Here is a 22,517-nt window from a genome sequence, read left to right on the forward strand (position 1 = left end):
AAAATGGGTTCATTACGATAATCCCAAGCGCAGAAAATCGTGGGGATATCCCGGCAATGCTTCCACGTCGATGGCCAAGCCGAATATTCACGGTTCCATAGTCATACTCAGTATTTGGTGGGACCAGCTCGGCGTAGTGTATTATGAGTTGTTAAAACCGACTGAAACAATCACAAGCAATCGTTATCAAACGCAAAAGCTGTACGCCATGTACCGTCATCAAAATTCATTGAATTTCCATTTTATCCTCAATTTGATCACATATCAACTGTTTCTATGATTTTTTCCAACGTGACAAAACCATTGATTTTTATTTCAACATCTAAGTTTCACAACTACCTAAACCTTTAAATTCACTCATTTTCCATCGCTGCATATCTTAATGTTAGGATTCATCCTTGAAAAGACAAAAGTTAATTTATGAAATTAAATCATGTAATGAGACATCACCATTATGATTCACGATGATAAGCAAAATATACGTACAACCTTGTCAATCCGTATCCTCCTCATAAAACTCCAGAAGAACGAAAACAATGGATTACTCGATGTTCGTTTTGAACACAGATCCCGGTGGAATCGTCTTCTTGACGGAACTACAAATCAAGAGAAGGTGATCTTGATCAAAACAAACGTTTTGAACAGTGTAAGGTCAATGATAAGTTGAATGCTTTATCACCTTGAGAACCACACTTAATCCGACCTTGATATGGAAGAATCTGCAATGAAAAGAACAAAATAGAGTATAGAGTAAAAAAATTTTTCGATATCTCAATATGTATCTGCCAGATTTGAATTAATAATTGTGTTTATTAATGAAGTGGTTAACTAGAAGCTTAGCTATACAGGGTTGAAACTATTTAGATGGATACTACAGGGATATCGAAAACCGTTAGAGATACAGGGTGGCTTGAATTACAAAAAATTTTCGTTATTTAGGGATTAGTGTATTGGTGTTAACAGATCCGAAATATCTCCAATGGTTCCCGAGATATCTCGAAAAAACTGAAAATGGAGATTTGTTTCTCTGGATATCTCATTCGAGTCCGGAAATAACTTCACGAAATTCGGTTTGTAGTCATTATCCAATATTCTAATGGTGCCTCCAGATTTTTTCTCTTTTCCATTGTTTCAGAGAGGCAATAGTCAATTTTTTTTCTTATGGACTTATTGGTTTTCCTTATGAGGTGATAAAGAAAAAAATTACGAATTCAACAATGTATCACACTCTACCAAAATATCGAGTCTAGGTACGCAAATTTGAAGAGTTGTTATGTGAAATCCACACTTGACTATCGCATGTCTGAAATAATAGAAAACAGAAAAAACTGAAGACACCATTAGTTTTGGATAATGGCTATATAAACCAAATGAGTTATACAGAAAAAAAAAGAAAATCTCGATTTCCAATTTTTTCGAGATATCTCGGGAACTAATGGAGTATTTATTCGGATCTGTTCACACCAACACATCCCTCCCTAAATAAAGCAACTGTTTTGTAATTTAAGCCAAACTGAAATATTTGAAAAAAAAATATTGAAAAAATAATCATTTCTTGCAATTATTTTTCTGATCTTTCAACCATCTGAACCACAAAAGATTTTTCAGAGAACGGACATTTAAAAAAAAAAAATTGGTTATTTGCAGAAGAGCTGAAATAATCTCGAGATGCTTCGAGATACAAGAAGGAAATTTTTGTGGTGTGTCAAGTTCTTGGAAAGAAGATAAAGACTCAGATCCCATGAGATCAAATATCTAGAATTTGAAATTGAAATAACAATTTGAAGGTTTATGCAAAATCTATTATTATTGGGAATGCGATTAAAAAATTCCTTTCCCATGTACACTAGTGCTAGATAAAATCACCTGCACGAGCTCAAGACTAATAATGAGGGACATATTCTGAAGACAGTGAAATTTAAAAAAAAATCCCAAGCTCACTCTCATCTTGCATTGCAACTTTCACAAACAAAAAGCGTTGTTATCGATAATTTCCCCAACTGACTTTCAAATTATTTCTATAACTCATGGTAGCGGTAAATCGCAATCAAAGAATAGGATGTACCATAAAGTGAATCGATAATCGTCGAAACCCAGCGCAGTGTGCTTCTGATGTAACCAACTGAATGAAAGGATGATAAATCACAGCATCCCAGGAGACAATGATGCTCATTATATTGAATTATATAAACGCCTCCCACGATCGCTTGGAATCAAATAGCATTGCAAGTTTCGATTTCAAGCTCCGAATTGAATAATACCCTAATTGTAGATAGGATTGTACCTATTAGATATATTTAAATTAGAGAGTGAATTACTGGAGTTGTTTTGTTAGTGAAATTCAAAATGTTCTGCAAAACACGAATTTGTTTGATCTTTTTTTTTTCAAGCAGTTATTGAAAAAACGTTCGATATTCTTTGATTAACCATTTGAATATGTTTCTTTTTGACGATAAGTTTTTGTTCATTTTTTTTAATTGTTACAGTTTTGGAATAGTCCCAGGGAACAGAATTCAATAAACCCTCAAATGTTCGCAGTTTTTGTTTTAGAATATATAGAATCCAAAAATCGATTAAAAAGCTGTGCACTCACCTGAAATGTTCTAAAAAAATATAATAAAAATATTTACTACATATTAAGAACCGTTGATTATCTCTGTCATTATAAATGTGAACATTAAATCGTAAATAAGATCAAACAGAAATATTCTAATAGGTTAAGAGAGAATGTGAGAATGTTTTGAAAGTCCATACGATATTTCTTGAAAAAGTTACATCAATATGAATTTGAACCTCACAACTATAGATAGAGAGAGCATATGTCATTTTCAGTAATCAAATTTTGTCCCCAACATGAACTATCAAATTTGACATGAAGCGCGCGGAAATGCAAAACATATCGGTGATACGATATTTCACTAAATTCGCGAGTTTCTCCACAGAGAAGGCACTTCATATGTCCGATAGTGAATCAACGTTTCATATCAAACCAAAATATATTGAAATAAAAAATAAATATCTTAATATGTCAGAAAACAAACTTCAAGCTCGTCTAAACAAGTTACCAAACCTTGAATTTCAGCAGGTAGATACAGAAAATAATAAATATTCTGCTTGATTTGAATTCGACAATTAGGAAAAATATCGGATTCCAAATATTCAAATTTGCATATTTAATCGGGAATCAATCAAATAGATATATTTCATTCAATATAATATACGTTCATAATATTATAGTAAAATCGTGGATTTGAAAATTTATCACAATCCGACAACGTAATCTAACCATGTTGGGGACATGTGAAAATTGCGTATACTTCCTCTATCTATGTTTATTACTATATGATTTGAACAAGCATACAAATGTCAGTGCTCTCCTCATTTGTTTTTATATGTATAGGTGTTTATTATATCGTTTCTCTTATACCTAGGACGACATTTTACTCCAATAAAGGAAATAATAGATCAGAAAATATTAGGAAAGTACTGAAGGTGTGAAGTAAAGAATTTTTGAGTGGTTTTCCATTCATACGCTTATTGCGCCCATGTAGACTACAAAATAGTATAAAGGTATATGTGGTGACCAAAGGACCAATTGACGTATGAATTAACGAGCCCTCAAAAGCTCCTACCTCTCTTCAGTGCTTTCATAATTTCACAGAAATATACATAATATTCAATTCATGGTTGATATAATGATAAGAAATAAAATGTTCTCATGTGCTCTGAATGATTGATGGAAAAAATTTCTCAAGTTATGTTATTATCAAACTATAATCATAACTGACATAAATCAAATTCAATTGTTTCATAAAATATAAGTTTATTTATTACGGAACTCAATATACTTGACATGAAATATTCAATACCTACATAGCCTGAAAACAACGAGAAGTATTAACTTACATATTGATAGAAATTAAAAGATAAAACTGTTTATTAATTGATAGATAATTATGCAAAGTTACAGTTAAGCTATGATACAATTAGATCAAAACAGATTACAGGTGGAAATGATTTATTTTCATTTTCAGTGTTATTTACTTTTACTGTCTTTCATCCATTAATATTCCACAAGAATTAAGATGTCATAAATACTAAGTAAAGGGTGTTTTTTTTAGAGCTATAGAACTTTAAATGGCAATAAAACAACGATGGATTATTCGATTGACATGAATTTTATTTATCCGCAAGATAATCTTGTGGCATTACATTTTGAATATGATTTCTGGCATATGACTGCCACGGCTGGCTCGGATTTGTGGCTTATCCGCAAAGACCAATGACTTTACATAGCCCCACAGAAAGTAGTCTAGCGGTGTTAAATCACAAGATCTTGGAGGCCAATTCACAGGTCCAAAACGTGAAATTAGGCGGTCACCAAACGTATCTTTCAATAAATCGATTGTGGCACGAGCTGTGTGACATGTTGCGCCGTCTTGTTGGAACCACAGCTCCTGGACATCATGGTTGTTCAATTCAGGAATGAAGAAGTTAGTAATCATGGCTCTATACCGATCACCATTGACTGTAAGGTTCTGGCCATCATCGTTTTTGAAGAAGTACGGACCAATGATTCCACCAGCCCATAAAGCGCACCAAACAGTCAGTTTTTCTGGATGTAACGGTGTTTCAGCATACACATGAGAATTAGCTTCACACCAAATGCGGCAGTTTCGTTTGTTGACGTAGCCTTTCAACCAGAAGTGCGCTTCATCGCTAAACGAAATTAAATGGACGTAGTGCGCGATACGTATTCCGCACAGAACCATTATTTTCGAAATAAAATTGCACTATTTGCAAGCGTTGTTCAGGCTTCTAGCTACAGTCTATTAACGATGAATTGCCAAACCAAACTGAGAATAAATCACTTAACAGCTGTTAAATCGGTCGCGGTCGCCATCTTGAACAGTAATGCCAACTTAAAGTTATATACCTCGAAAAAAAACACCCGTTATAAGAATTTTCGAAATTGATTCAGTTGACCATTATTCTAAACGGCAGTTATTAAATGGTATAATATTATCTCCAGTCTATGAAATTCATAGATTGCGGATATATAGGTGCATTACCAGAGGATCAGTCTTGAGAATAAACAAAAATTAATCCATACTGTCCATGACAGTTGAAATTCAAATGTATCCATCAGATATTCAGATGATATATGTGGATATAGTAAAAATGGCTATTACATAAGACGCATTTTTCAATTTTCGTAACTACTTATTTCCACCATACCATTATCGTTGCTAATATTGCATTGAGGATGAGCCAATAAGCTCGAAACCACAGTCTTTTCAAAATCGACAAATTGAATAGCTGGCTTCAGGAGCAATAATTTCGTTTAAATATTCTTCTCCTCAGGTGATTAAAAATACATGCATAATTCATAGGAGCATCTATTATTTCAAAACAATGAATAACCAGTCATCAGGACTACCAACAGTAGCGAAATTTCGATTAACATCTTTTCGCTTCACGCATCTATTGGGTAACGTCGGTTTAGTGATGTTTTTTGAATGGAATTCCCTACAAGACATACTTACTATTTCACTTCAGAATCGGAAAGATAGATATTCTGTAACAGTTTTCGTAAGATAAAACATTGCAAATTGTATATAGGCATACGAAATTGCTTCCGCCGTTTTTTTCCAAAATTCCAGGCTTTATTGTAAAAAACTGGTTACACATTTATGATTCAAAGTTTTGCCCATCGCTGGCCACTACTTTCTCCCATCTTTCGGGCAGCGTACGAATCCCGCGTTGAAAAAAAACTGGTCATCTTTCGAAACGATCCACGAATCGATCCAATTTTTTACTTCTTCATAAGACCGAAAGTGCTGGTCAACCAGGCCGTGTGCCATTGATCGAAATAAGTGATAGTCTCAGGGAGCAACTTCTGGAAAATACTACGGGTGGGGTAGGACTTCCCATTTCAACGTTTCCAAGTATGTTATGACCACTTTTGCAATACTGGGTCGAGCATTGTAATTCTGTAAAATCCCTATATCTGGTCTCTCGTTGTATTGCGGCCGTTTGTCACTCAATATTCGGCTCAAACGCATTAATCACTTTCGATAACAATCGCCTGTGATTGTTTCAGTCGGTCTTAACAAATCATAATACACTACGCCGAGGTGGTCCCACCAAATACTGATCTTGACCTTGGAACCGTGAATATTCGGATTGGCCGTCAACGTGGAAGCATGACCGGGATATTCTCATTACTTTTCTGCGTTTGGGATTATCGTGATGAACCCATTTTTCGTCTTCAGTCACAATGCGATGCAGAAATCCCTTCCGTCTTTGCCTTGTAAGCAGCTTTTCACAAGCAAACAAACGTCGTTCAACATATCTCGGCTTCAACTCGTAAGGCACTCCATTTTCTTATTTCTGAATTATTCCCATGACTTTCAGCCGTTTTGAAATGGCTTGTTGCGCCACTCCCAATGATCCTGCCAATTCTTATTGCGTTTGACACGAGTCTTGATCAAGTAATGCCTCCAATTCTGCATCTTCGAAAATCTTTTTTCTTCCACCGCCTTGCTGGTCTACGATGTCAAAACCATCATTCTTGAAGCGTTGAAACCACTCTCGGCACGTTTTTTCACTAATAGCGGCCTAGTCATAGGTAATCGAGAGCATTCGATGAGCCTCCACCACAGATTTCTTCATATTCAAAAATTAAATTGAAACCTCTGCAAAGAACAAAAATTTGGCTCGTAAGCTGACATGTTTAATCGAGAATAAATTCATGATGCAGACACAAATCGACTAATATTTCGATGGCGTTATGTATACAAAAACTTATTGTATAACATCTGCGATTTATTTATTTTGACTAGCATGACATTTTCTACTAGATTATAATAATAAGAATTAATTCGAAAAACATTTCTGTCTTGTATTATTATTTCTCTTTCATTAATAGATCTTGTAAAAACACGCCATTCATTGTTCACTAGACCTGCACTATTACTTTATGTATTTTATAAAAGAACAAGTCATATTCAGCATTCTTTTATTAATTCATTGTTTTTCTTGTTTCTATAATGGAACAGAGCCCTTGTTTAACATTCCTTGATTCAAATTCGATGTCTAATGATATCAATTTTTCTTTCCAGGTTATATGCTTGAGTATAGCCACCCTAACTACCACGAAACCCATAATGGTAAGTTTCGGAACAAACAAAGGCCCCATCGTTCCAAGATCTGCCCTTCCAGCCACCCCAATAACCGAGAGATCAGACACACCCACCAAACCAGCACCAGTATACGAGGCCAGGGAAGACACACCGAACCCAGAAACGTACAAACCATTGGTGCCACACCAGTACCGAACAAAATTACTATCCGTAAAACCATCACCAAATCTCATTTTAGGGACGCCACTGGACATAAGGTACACGCCAAGCGAGGAAAAATACGACGTGTACAAGAAAACACAACTGAAGTCTATAGGAAGAACGTACGTGGGACCCAACCTTTTCGAAAGACAGGCCTATGAGTTTTCTGATTTCGGCAATAAGAAGACGTTCCTCCAACCTTCAGTGAGCTACATCAAACCTCAAGTTTTTGCGGACAAAAGAAGTTCCCATTTTGTGCCAGAAATTGGTATTGTTTATTCTTCAGGAGTTAGGTATTATGTTCCTCAAATATTTTATCAAGTGGTGACTGAAGAGCCACAGAATCAGAGCAACCTTGAGCAAGAGCAAGAAAATTCAGTTTACGAGAAGCAAGATCAAAAGTATTTTTATACGACATCATGAGTAAACAACATTTCGATCCTTACTAAGAGTTGGATTTAAAATTGAGAAATTCAGATACTTTCAACGACTGATCGAATTATAACTTTTTCAACTAGAAATTTTGCCTATATTCTAGATTTAATTGAATTTAGGATGTAGGCATTCCATATTGAAAAAATCCTAACGATATTCGTTACGAAATCCTTTGAATGTTACCTTTGAAATATTTGTTGTTAATTTGTTTTCTAATTTTCATCTTCTTTTTTTCGGAATTTTCTGCCAAAATTGAATCGATATTGTTCCAACGATCTTACCAAGATAAGCAGAAAAGAAATAACCTTATTTTATTAAATTCTCAATGAAATATTAACATTTTTCATTTTCTCTTGAAAAATCTTTTGAATTCGTTGTTATTAATAAAGGAAAATGAGAAATGTTTTCTTTTTGCATATTTTTTCTATGGAAATAAGCACTTGTTTAGAAAATAGTTATTTTTATTCTTTTGTATAAAATTCCCCTTCAATACTCTTCAGATATATACAAAATATTTAAATAGGAATCATTTGTGCCAATTCTCTCATTGATTGTTGCTAAACCGATATCCTACTTTAGCTCATGTAAATTTTTAGATACCTACATTTTAATATAAGAAATCAGTGTCATATTTTTATGATACATGTACATAATTTGAAATAAAACTAAAGAAATTATTTTGTATTTTATTCCAATAGACAACACTTTTTCCTCCAGCCATTGAAGATTCTTTTTTTTTTGGTTATATAAAATTCGGAATTGTTAGACATACTCACAAGAAACGAATTGAATTAATACCCATGAAACCATTAGAATGCATTCGGTAGAATTCTTCACGGTTTTATGAAATTAATAATCATCAAAATTATATGCCATGACTCGTTTCAAAACTTGCATAAATTTAATTTTTCCTTAATTTCATAGAGTGTTAATATATAATATACATCATTAGGAATCTTCACTTTCTTCATCATACTCAGAATTGGGTTATGCAATGAAGCAATGACCGGGTAGAACGTATAATTTCATTGAAAACTAATTAATATTTAACACAAGGCATTAAAAGTGAAGAATCTTCATTCACACGAAATAATTCCTGAATTGAAAGGCATAATTGAATAAGAAATTTAAATTTATTTCTAATAATTAGTGAATTATTGGAGTCTTTGGTTTTAGTTTTCATTTAACCAATACAGTTTCAAGATAAAAATAGACTTATTTGTATTGATTTCGTTCGATATGTTCTTTCAAAATCAAAGTTCTCTAAAACACTCATTTTTCTAATCACTTTTCCATCATTTCTCATTTTACAGTGGCGTCCCCTTTCCATGTATTTTTTTATTGGATTATATGTCACTGAAATACTACCTCTTTTCGATATTTTACTTGAATTGTCCATAGTTCTGATGACGCTATCAATACGAAACTTTCCATAAAGCTTAGATTGGTGACACTCAATAAGTCCTGTGCCTGACGCACATATGACACAGCCAGCACCGTACCACATACTTCAGAAAATGCTTGTCAAAATTTCGGAAGATAGAGTTGCATTTATTATTGTTTGAAAAATGGATAAAAACGAGTTTCATGTATTGATAATGCTCCTCGATGAAAACCATGGTTGAATAAAATGTATCGAGCTTTCTACGTTTCAACTATTCAAAAACCCAGCTTATTCTCCAGATTTGTCCCCAGTGATTAGTGGCTTTTTGCAGACATCAAAAGAATGTTCCATGGAAAAAAAATTTGTCTAGTGAAGACAAAGATAAATTTCTTACAGAAAAGTTAGAAACCCGTTGGGGTACATCTATCCCACTTGAAGGTGAATATGTTGATGAATAAAGTCAAATTTTAAGAGAAAAATGTGTTTTTAAGGGTAGGCCCTAGACTAGATTCTCATATCTATCTACAAAACTCCATCTTATATCTTCTTCTTCTTCTTCTTCGTATTTTAAGCCTTGCAAGGCTTAAAATACGAAGAAGAAGAAGAAGAAAACACAAGCCCATGGGCTTGTGTTTTCCATTTAACCTTCCATCTTATATGTGTCACTAAAATATCAAATTTTTTGGGCAATCTTTATGAATTTTTTATAGTTCTCAGGATTAGATCAATAAAAAATTTTGCTTCAAACTTGCAACTGCAATTTCAGATCTACTATGAAAATACCAAATTGGTCGAATCAGTGACAACACGTCGACCCAGTTGAATTTTGAACTTTGTTTTTATAATGGCTCGAATCTTCATGCCAAATTCTAGAAGGACCCTATCGTCAGAACTTCTCATCTAGATAAACTAGATGAATATACCTACCTATAATTGTGATATATACTTATTCATACATAAGGTGAAAAAAGAATGTAATACGCAAAAGGCACGACTTGAAAGCTTGACACAATCAATTCAATTGAGGTTACATTAGAAGAAATGAATGAAATGAAAAATAAACAATATACATATTAACAATTTTACCAGAAATAAATAATAATATATAATAATAAATAAGTTTATTGAAGCAGAAAAATAATAACGAAAAACAGATCAATGAAGAATATAGTCTTTCTGTGAAAGACAGATAACGTAAATATAATAAAGGTAATAATAGGTATAAAAAACTTAACAAGATCAATTTGAAACAACAAACATACTGAACCTAATAATGAGAAAAAAAGTTAAGCACCTGCAAACTAAGATAGAATAGAAGAATAAAGAAGGCCAAGGTGTTAAAAATTTTAGCATTGAGATCAATGATAGTTTCAATTCAATTTGGGAAAAACTAACTCCAACTTCCGTTGGTTCAGAGCTCAATATCAGATAATGCAGAAAATTGCCAGAAATTGCTCAAACCTTACAACGCAAGAATTGAATCCTCTCTTTCAGCACAGCGAGGTATTCAACCGGCAAAATATAATTCAATAGAGTACTATCCGATCCTACCTCCTATTGTACGAGCAAATTAATTGCAATAAAACTGCTAGATCTATTACCTTCCAGAGAATTCGCTTCAAATCCATCCATTATTCATGATGTATGGTGTTAATTTGTCATTACCGAATTAGCTATTGCTATTGGATTTGTAGCACTTACAGAGTCCAACCGTGAGGTTCATTATGTTCCGGCTGCTCCATTATATTAATTATTATTGTGCAAGGGCGCGAAAGCATTAATTTTTGCACTGCGATTGAAACTCCACTTGGTCAAGTAACATTTAGAATTAGCATAATCGAACTGATGAAGAAACTTCTCTATTGACATCTTGGACAGTTCACAATTCACATTGATTGATTAGTTGAAGTCCGGTACCATAATCCTTGATCTTTTTCGCAAAGAATGGCATGCTACGATCTATGCAAAATTGGAGTGATATTTCGACGTCATGTCAACAGAGAGGAATTTACAAAAATTCACATAACGGACGTATATTTGCTGGGGAAGTTTATCACAAATCTGAATGCTTTGAAATATCAAATGATTAACAGATAAGCGGAAGTATTTCTTGATAATTGAACCTACATTGCTGGTAAGTCAGTAGCAGAATGTCATATAAATTGTTTTCAAAAAAATCCATGAGAAATTCTTAACAAACAGTGAAACTTCAATTTAAAAGAAGAGGAAAGGGATTCTCTGCCTCTGTGAATAATGTCTCTTGTGTCATCTGTCAGTATCATAATCGTAGTTGCATTTTTTCTTAGCCATTCGTGAGAATCTAATTCAAAGTAAGAATTGTCATTCTCAAAGAAAATGTCTTCGCAGGAGCAGAGAATGAATATTTATAAATGCTTAATTTCCTACAAAATATCAATTCAAGATTTAGATCATTTAGAACGAATCATTTTGAACACACCTACGTGTACTCCTCTTCCCTCAAAGTGTATTGAAAAGGGAATTGTTCAAATGACCGCATCTGCTATCTTTATTTGACTAATGGGAGTTTTCCTTTGGTTCAGGCATTGAATATCTACAATATTAAGACTAAAGTATCGTTGCCAATACAATAGGTCTTTTCGAAGAAGCTGTTCTATGAGTTACAGGCCACCAATTTTATCTATTGATGAATCAAGCTACTATTGTCAAAGTTCTAAAAATAAATTGTTATTCCTGTTGCATTTAACTTTCTACCCATGAATAAATCAATTATAATGCACAGAATCCAGTCGTAAAATGTACAACCAATAAAATTTGGAGGACTTGATCAGCATAACTCTCAAGAATTGCATTATTTCTCCTTTTTTCATGTAACAATTCATCACCTTGAATTGCTGAATGCTGATTAAGGGTGATAAATTGCAGTTTTTCAAGAAGAATTATGCTAATTCCAATTCAATTCCTACTTATATTATTAAATTGAATAATAGCTTGTTTGAATGTACCCTCAACAAGAAGGATATCGTAAAATGACACTTAGCATTCAATTACCGAGCAGAATGAACATACGTTAATATATTCATTTATTCAAAATACTTTTACTTCGTTTTGAATGAAGTTCTTTCGAAATGAAAGAACTGAATCTCCATCTCAAAATGAATTTCAAAATCCAAATGTTGAAATACGTTGTTAATGCCTTTTGCAGAATGCTGGATATATTTTCATCCAAAAACATTCCTTTGCGAGATTTATTACTCAGATTGTAATATGCACACTTATAATCAGCTTTAGAACATACTGCTCCACTATGTAAGCTGTATATAATATATCACTACCGACAATATAAGTAGACATGAATATGGTGAATATGTAAATACTAACAATTCTTTAAGGACTTGAAAGATCTCTCGGATAGTGCAATCTGTTCATATGTGGGTGTAAAGTAATTTTTAAATAGGGCGGTTATATATTATCTCGAAAAAATGTCGTTGCATAAAGAGTTGTTTTTCATTATTCTTCTTCTGACCTTCATTTGAGATAAAAATCCAGAAGTCTCCTTCTGTTTTCTTCGTTTCTCAATATTGACCATATTGTAACGAAATAAGGTGTATATTCAATAAAAATTTTTGTTTATTTATTTATTACAATTTATTTGTTTTTCACATAGGTTAATTACTCATGCTCAGTGGCTCTTCAAATTTTTCAATTCAGCTCAGTGTAGATATGGTGAAAAAATTACCTGAATAATGAATATCTCATTTTGATTTGAATATAGAAATATTCGTTTGTTACATATTTCATTCACTTGTTCTTATAAACACTAACTCCATGGAGTCTGGCCTATCTCTTTTTGACTTCTTGACGATACTTACTTTTTATACTAGGTTATTTCTCGATCGCTCTTGTCTTTTTGGATAACTATTTTTTTGTCATAGCATATAGAATGTTGTGAATCAAGGTCAGGCAAACGAAAAGAGATGGTATGAACGCTGGAACTCAGCATGCAAGAAATGAGGCAGATCCATAGTTCAGAGGAAGAAGAATCAAAAACAATGCCCAAGTCCTTTTTTATGACATGAATTTGGACAAGGATAAACTGAACGTCTTGACTATCGTTCATATTGTACATGATGAATAATTATCATGTATTCGATAACTTGAAGACCACTAGAAGTAGACATACATAATAGATCTACTAAAACATTGAAAAATTAGTACCATTGATTTTTTTTTATTTGATAAGACAAAACATCAGAGTATCCATCATAACTATGTGCATTCGTTATAAGTTTCATGACTTTTCACAACAGAATACTGTTACGGAACACTGTTACAATATTCTGCACACAGATTTAGATAGGGATTAGATATAACTTGTCACAATTTTATATTGCCAACAAATCTATTGGCATGATTTGCAGTTGTTGTTAATATCAATATCTTATTGAATTTGATAGGAGCACGTATTATAATTATTATCTGTTGCTCTGATTTTTCAATATCATGATATGATTTGGAAATAATTTTGATGTTTCATATTGACTGAATATAAAATAAATTAAATAATTGGAAAATGTCTGGATATCATTAAATAACTAATTGTTAAATTTCTTTATAATTGTTTTGAATCAATTCAATTGAGGCCCATATATTTCTTAATTTCCTTCAAATAGACTGAAATGTTTCCCAACAACTAAGTGAGTTTTGATAGTAGCATTCACTTCTAGCCATTTCAAACCTATAAAATTTCCAAATACATATCTACTTGTCTAATTGTCAGTTCAACCCAAATTTGCGAACTCGTTTTTTTTTCAAGCTGCATATATTCAGTTCTAGTGCGGGTGAAATATAATCAATACCTTTTTAATTAATGTGAGAGAAGTAAATGAACTCTTTGAATAATGGCTAGCAATGCAGTTTAGAAGGTATTAAAGTAGTACAAATCGAGACAAATTCGTTGCCAACAAAATGAACTATGAATTAAAACCAGCCCAAGCTAGAGGACTGGTCATAACTTTAAGGATTTATAGGTCGTTTCTGCACTTTAACAACGCAAAAGATTGTTTTAAAATACATGACTGCCTTAAGATCAGACAGAATGTCGGAATATAGGAACGATATCTTTCGCTCATAGAATTTTTCCCATAGAAGAATCTGAGAAAAGATAGAATTACATTTCGAAGTTAATTCTAGACGATTACATAACTGGAATGATAACTAGATCGAGAAGTTGAAACAATCGAAGCTTCCTGGACTGCAGAGCTATTATTTGAATTCAGAACGATTAAGCACATTTACATACAAAGTAAGAGACATAGGAAACAGCTCAGGCGATGCGATATCTAGAATGAGAAAATACGTCATTTGCAAATATCTGATTCTCACGAAGTAGTCTCCTACGATTGATGATGATTGTACAATAAGCGGATAGCATGAACATTTACCTGGTTTGAGGATTAGCGAAATAGAAATGGGGCCAATGTAAATCATTGTGGATTTTCCTATTTACTTATCCCGGTGAAATCAAAATCACAGGTTTCATTTCCTAGAAGTTCAGATTGAAGTCAGATAGAAACACATGGATTAAACTAATCCATTTTGAGAAAATAGTATATAATATGAAAGATATATACAGGGTGTTCCCCCATCACTTTTTGTGATGATGTTACCAATTTATAGAATATTTATTGATCTCCTCTAAGAAGAGGGTGACTATATTTTGTCCTCAATCAACAAGATATTATCTCTCAGGCGAGATGTAATTTGCTCAAAAATGTTGAGCCAAACTGAAGTTACAGGCATTCCACTCAGTCAGATTTCTCCCTTTCCCCTACCTTTATTTGATGTCGTAAAATCGGAAGTGACAATTCAAAAAGATAGAGAATTTTAGAAGGATTAGAGTAATGATATTTTTTCTTCAACTTATGAAACATTTTCGAGTAAAATTCATTTTTCTACTCGACGATAGCTATTACGCCCCCTTGAGGTGAAGGTATGAACTTCAAAACAATTTCCAGTGTGTTTTCTTGTACACTTAAGCGGTCAAAATTTTTACCGGAAGTCTCTACGATGATTGGATCCTGAGATATAGCCGCTTACCTCGCTTATTTGCCCACCCTGTATATCGATGGCCACTACTTTCTCCCATCTCTCGGGCAGCGTACGAATCCCGCATTGAAAAAACTGGTCATCTTTCGAAGTGATCCACAAATCGAACTAACTGTTCACTAGTCCATAAAACCGGAATTGCTGATCAGCAAGGCCATGTGCCATTGATCGAAACAAGTGATAGTCCGAGTGAACAACGTCTGGAGAATACGGCGGGTGGGGTAGGACTTCTCATTTTTACGTTTTTAACGTGAATTTTCTGCTCATAGGTAATTAAAAGCATTCAATGAGCCTCAGCCGCATATTTTAATAATAATTTCGATTTTACTCAGGAATATTAAAGAATTGTTTGAATTTTTCTTCGAAATCGGTAGCAAAAAAAAACACGAAACCAAAAAGGGTAGAGGTGTACCAAGTTTCCCCTTACATTTTTCTAAACTACCAGTGGTCTTCTAAAAAAGTTCTGGAAGTAAGAAGCTCATTCAATTTATCAACTAACTCTTTGTCATTATAGACAAATTTGTAGACAATACTGACAATAGTATTATGATATACGAAGCTAGTGGTACCTATATAGTTTCGTAATTCATTTTTAACTTTCAAGTGCAATAATTACAAGAAATTGACCTCTGGGTCTTTGATCTTCAAGAACTTGATATTCAGACATTTGAACTATTATTTCGTAAGATAATTTATTTGGTGGTAAATGTCAATCATGAAAAGTAATGGTGTGAGTGAATGAGAGATCTCCGGTTTCTTAAATGACTTGTTTATTATACTAAAGATAATGTTTCATTCGATATTTCCATACATATTTGGTTTCAACTTATAAGATGATTGATAGTGGCTTTCATTTTGTGGCATTCAATGGTGATTTGCTCTAATTTGAAATCAGATGATTCATCGCTAGCAATCTAAATGATAAAATTACATTTTTCCGATGAAAATAACTAGTGTTACAGATGCTTTAAGAAATAAAACGAGAAGACGTAACGGGTGTTTTTTTTTTATTTATTTTATTTTATTTTTATTTATTTTCTGGTCCCCTTTAAATACTGGCTTTTTGACTTGAAATTTTGGGCTGTATTGAAGAAATGGTTGCCGAGATTGAAGCGTATTTTCACAATCATTGAAACAGGTAACCTTAACAGTGATCGTCTCCACCAGACTCGATAAAAAACAAGGTTAATACCCACTGTTTTTCATTATTTTAACTCATTTTCATGAACCGAAAAAAATATTTCAACTATGATAAAAATGCGAGTTGCTAATATGTAAGTATAATCATTTTAGTATTCTAATTGCTTATTCTGACCCTGGTACAAACGTAAACATGGAAATTCATAGCCTTCTGCATTCGGTTCTTTACCCATTTTTTTTTATCAAGAATCAAATAATATTTATTGCATTGAAGGCGTTTTCTATCAAAAAGGTATTGAAAAAAACATTCTTTTGAATACAGAACTCCATTCAATTTTCAATTGAAAATTATTTTTATAAATAATTCGCAACCTAGTTGACCTTAATATTCGGTTGTTTACCACAGAAGCATCAATTAAATGTCGTCGACATTCAAAATACCGCCTTGATTGTAAGAAGTGTTGGACCATAAATAAACACAAACAGGTCTACTTCGAAATATTGAATACCTCAATAATTTGTATCTATAACAGATTTCTCTTAAATGAAGGCATTTTTAAGTTTATATGACATACCTACATTAAGTTTGACAATTAATGATCATTTCATTTCATTAATAACACAAGCCTCAGAGTAATAAACTAGATGAAGGGAGCATATATCGCTTAGTAAACAGATTTTGTCCCCAACATGAACTATCAAATTTGACATGAAGCGCGCGGAAATGAAAACATATCAGTGATACGATCTTTCACTCCATTCACGAGTTTCTCCACAAAAAACGAACTTCTTATGTCCTATAGTGAATCAAAGAGTCATATCATCTGAAAATATATTGTGATGAATACCTAAATATATACACAAGATTATCTTGCGGATAAATAAAATTCATGTCAATCGAATAATCCATCGTTGTTTTATTTCAATTCAAAGTTCTATAGCTCTATAAAAAACACCCTTTAGTTTAAGTGTCCTGATGGAATCTTGTGCCCTGATTTACACTAAAATTCCCTAAGGATTCTGGAAAGTAAGTAAACTAGGTGTGGCTGAGGATGTAGTGAACTTTTATATTCATGTTACAACCAAGATTTTTTAAATTTTTTAGCAATAGTTCCATTAATTCTAGGTAATTATCTGCTTAATGATTCCATTTTTTTTCTTATTCTGTTTGCCTGTTTAATTCGCAACCTAGTTGACCTCATATTCGGTTGTTTACCACAGAAGTATCAATTAAATGTCATTGACATTCGAAATACCACCTTGATGGTAAGAAGTATTGATCCATAAATAAACAAACAAAATATTGGTATCTTGGTCTACTCCGAAATATAGAATTGCTACTTCAATATTGTGGTCCTATACAAGATTATTCTTAAATGACATACCCAAATCAAATTAATTAAAGTTCATTCCAAGTGATAAATGATATGAATGATTTTGATAATTTTCACTTCACTATTTTGCAGTCAGTTTTAGAGGATTGAATGAGCTTGTTATGTGTATATTTTCATTATTATTTCTAATTGTTATTATTCAGCGATATCTTCTCTTGGTAATGACTGTTTTTTTTAAATATGTGCATTGGTCCATCCGTTTTGTAGTTCCAAAAGTCAACCCAAATTAAATCGATTCATTTTGAATATCGATCAAATTTCTCTTTCAATATAAAGATTATGCGTGTCTCCCCACTCTCCAAAGGTCTTTGCAGCTTTGAGCTGAGGTCAGTAGCGTTAGATGAGATTGATTCTATCGTTTCCATTGTGATTATATTCCTAAAACAAGAAGAGTTCAATTATTTCTATTGTCGTCGTCAGTTTCAACTCATGATTCTTAAAAACCAAGAAATTCTGATCCAAATCATAATTATTACTAAGGAAAATAATATCACTCATTAATGTTTTATTATCATTGCTTTACGATACTCATCAAATCATTAATTGCAGAGCAGCAGTTTTTCGAAAAACATCTGGTCGCGACGACAATGCTAGGTTTGCAGTCCAAGAAATTGAAGAGATCTACTGGTTACACTTCATAATGAAGAATTAGTTTTGGACAGCAATAACAACCAGTCAATTACCATGTATTTGTCAACAACAAACACAAAGCACCTTCTTTAATGCTTAAACATAATGAATCGATGATGCAATTTGCACTCTTCATTGGTCATAACCTCATTCTCAGATGGCATTTAAACTGGATCATAAAAGGTGAGCGTTTACAAGATAATCTTGACCATCACTTCTCAAAATATAAGCACCGTATCACCCATACGGTACGAGTATGAATTAATTCTAGTAACCTTTTAAGTTTTACTTGTGAAACAACAGGTCAGAAAGTGGATCAGATCATAATAAGAATCATTGCTTACCTTCTTCAACAAATCTTTATATTCAACGAAAAATGTAATCCTCTATACTTATAATTAATGAAACTTAAACCGCTTAAACAGCTCGATGGGTATATCGAAATGTTCGAATCCGATCATAAAATCGATATTTTCCTCTTGTTTTCTATATCGACCACTATAATCTTATTCAACCTTCATGAATTTTAAATTTTTATGTATATATTCGTTTTAGGATGAAAATTTTTATGATTCATCGTGAGAAATACCATAAAATATTATTCTCATGTTGAAATATTGATCTCATTCCAACGATTATACTGTAATTTATCCGTTTTCGAACGAATTCTTTATGAATTAGTATTCTGGACTATTTTTCTACACTCATTGATAGGATGGTGATGACACGAAGTTAAGTAATCGTTGAAGACTACCTCATTGTTTTGATTGATGAAGTTGCGTTGATTATTTCCAATCGCTTTTCAAGGTCACTGTTGAAAAAAACGGTTGCTCGACCGAAATGAAATATTTTATAATCCTGGCTCCTAATTACATATGAAAATTCATTCAAAAGAGTTTGAATACAAGATAGAGCGCTAAGTTACCACGTCACGATATCTGTATTCTAGAATTTTCTGGTCTCAAACAATAAGAATAGAATCACTGATTATTAAGTGGGTTAGGTTAGTCGATTCGTGTCTGCATAATAAAGTTATTCTCGATTGAACATGTCAGCTTACGAGCCGAATTCTTGTCATTTGCGGGAGGTTTTAATTTTCTGCTTTAATAATTAGAAATCTGCGGCTGTGGCTCATCGAATGCTCTCAAATACCTATGGTGAGACCACTATCAGTGAAACGTGCCGAGAGTCGTTTCAACGCTTCAAGAATGGTGATTTTGACGTCCATGCTCAGTATTTGGTCGGACCAGCTCGGCGAAGTGTATTATAAGTTGTTAAAACCGACTGAAACCATCACAGGCGATCCTTATCGGACGCAATTAATGCGTTTGAGCCGATAATTGAAAGACAAACAGCCGAAATACGAGAGGCATGATGAAGTGATTTTACAATATCAAATGCTCGACCCCATGTTGCGAAAGTGGTCAAGACATACTTGGAAACGTTGAAATGGGAAGTCCTACCCAGCCGCCGTATTCTCCGGACGTTGCTCCCTCGGACTATTACTTGTTTCGATCAATGGCACACGGCCTGGCTGACCAGCACTTTCAGTTTTATGAAAAAGTAGAAATTGGATCGATTCGTGGATCGCTTCAAAAAACGACCAGTTTTTTCAACGCGGGATTCGTATGCTGCTCGAAAGATGGTAGAAAGTAGTGGCCAGCGATGGACAATACTTTGAATCATAAATGTAACACCAGCTTTTTACAATAAAGCCTCGAATTTCGGAAAAAAAACGACGGGAGCAAGTTGTACGCCTATATGTAACAATTAAGATTTATCTATATGCAAAATTTACCTTGATGGCATCGATAGAACAAAAAAAATTAGAAATAATAAAAAGAGAGATCGTGGACCCTTAAAAACTTTTCTCAAAGTCTTTCAGTGAGCATCGAATTTGAGATACTCTATACTCCAACATTCCTCTAACTTTTCAAAACCTCATCTGTAAAAAGATTACCTAGTATTTTTCTTCTAAATAAGTTTCAACATCTGCAATATCTTTTTCTTCACAGCCAAATTTCCCTGTGCATTTTCCTACCGTTATTGTCGAAAATGTAGAGTCTGAATACTCATCAATCCAGTTCTTTGCTTGGACAGTGAATTTTCTCATAAAAAAACAGCTGTCGTTTTCCTCCATTTTTCAAATAACAACAAATGAAGCGTTAATTAACCTCCAATATCTTAAACCAGACTTAACTACTAAAAAGCTATTTTCTACACTGTTAAAGACATTATGTCAATCCTAATTTGAGTTAGATATAGCACTTTGAAAAGAAGGAAATTGTGTATGCCGATCTACATTTTTGTATATTGAATAAATTGAATTTTATGTCTGACTAAAGCTTTAAAAATTTTTATTGAAGTCATGCGTCTTTCAGGCACAGAAATAGACACGAAAATGTCCTAGTATGATACGGAAAATGTCAGTAGTTACAACTGATGTGATCTCTAAAGCAGATTGTTCTATTTCAAATTACAGGCGGAACCATTTTATAAGCGAATACGTATTGGTAGCTATTATCTAATAACATGAGGAGAGATTGTATAAACACCTATCTTGAATCCTTCAATAATGATTACACGCATCGGTGGAAATCTATCTGATTGTAATAAACTTGTAGGAAGCTGTGGAGAAAGAAAAGCAATTGATTTATTCAACCTATATTTTATGCAGTAACACTGCAGTAAAAAGATATATCTTTTTAGTGATCAGTCTTTGAGAAATTGAAATTTTACGGCCAATCAAAATTTTTAGCAATTGAATGCATTATAATGAGCGATCTCCTTCTGATATTCATTCGTTCTTCATTAATGTTGCAACAATGATTAGTATTACGGTAGCTTCTTGCGTCACTTTTTTATTTACAAAATTTCAAGATGACATTTAAGAGCGATCAATTGAATTTAATGAGTTAATTGCTGATCGAACAAAGGATTTTAGTTGTTGAAAAATCTAGGGTGTGGACTGCGAAGGCAATCGAGTCCAGTATGTTCTGAATTTTTGATACGCCCAAAGTGAAGCTCTTAAAGGTTGAGGAATATGTATGTTGTATGAGAAGTGGGTAGCATGTTGACATTCAACTTCATTGCGGTCAGATTCGGAGTAATTTTTTTTTGTCAAAATATTTCAGGTTATCTGCACTCTCGTTGATTCATTTGGGTAATCTTAATTCAATACATTAACTCAGATTTAAAATGATCATGTCAAGTCATGGATTCAATTAGTGATTCAGTACTTTGAAATGAAATAAAACACAAAAGTTATTGTCCAATTTAAATATATCAACTTGATTGGACAGACTGACTGATCACGATTATGTTATTTCTTCCATTTGTGCTCTACGACTGAGTTTGCTCTAGCGAATCAGACCAGTCGAATGTATTTTATTGAATTTGAGTTGATATCTTACGAATAACATGTCTTATATTATTTTTCAAATCCTAAAATGCTCTTGGATAATTAAAAGGAACCTCATAAATACTTAGTTCCCTTGGCAATATGACACGTATCGCTATCGGATTAGGAAAATTCAAGAAGTTTTGATGTTCCAAAAACAACCATTCGTTATTCATCTCTTGTCGATAAGAAAATACAATTGAAAAGATGTTAATAAATACATTTTACTCCACCAACATTTTTTGGAACTTATTGCCTTTTCCAATTGCATAATAATTTATAATGCCAAGAATGCAAAGTTGAACAGTTTCAGTTGTTCGAGCGTAAACGATGTGAAAAAGATTTATTCTCAAGTCGGAGGCCCTCTGTTAGCAGTAACTGAAAGCTCTTGATTTGTAGAAGATTTCTACATTGCGTATCATTTTGAAAGAGAGTTCTGTATTGGTTATCTCATAGAAAGGTAACTGCAATGTTCGAAAGCAGTTTCCTTCAATGTATATTATCAACAAAAAAAAAGAATTCTATAGTGAAATACAAACTCATCCACCAGATTTCTCTTCCGATTTGTTTCAAAAACTTTACTGCTATCTGATTCTGAAGTGCTATTTCTGATGTAGAAAAAAGGAAGAAATATTCAAATGATAAAAAAAGAGCCATCTGTGTATGACATAAGAAACCTTATGACCTAAGAAAACCAGTAT

The 22,517-nt window shown here is 33.1% G+C and overlaps 1 protein-coding gene across 1 annotated transcript in view; it reads left to right on the forward strand.

Annotated features, from left to right (window-relative positions):
• The window catches only part of LOC123678335, a 33,000-nt gene extending 24,542 nt beyond the window's left edge, over positions 1-8,458 (forward strand). The window contains exon 2 of the mRNA XM_045615318.1: positions 7,125-8,458. Within this exon, the coding sequence (XP_045471274.1) occupies positions 7,125-7,769 (645 nt within the window). The 3' untranslated portion in view covers positions 7,770-8,458. The remainder of the gene's footprint in view (positions 1-7,124) is intronic.
• Positions 8,459-22,517: the final 14,059 nt, after the last annotated feature.

Source organism: Harmonia axyridis, chromosome 4 (assembly GCF_914767665.1).
Source record: "Harmonia axyridis chromosome 4, icHarAxyr1.1, whole genome shotgun sequence".
NCBI classification, from domain to species: domain Eukaryota; kingdom Metazoa; phylum Arthropoda; class Insecta; order Coleoptera; family Coccinellidae; genus Harmonia; species Harmonia axyridis.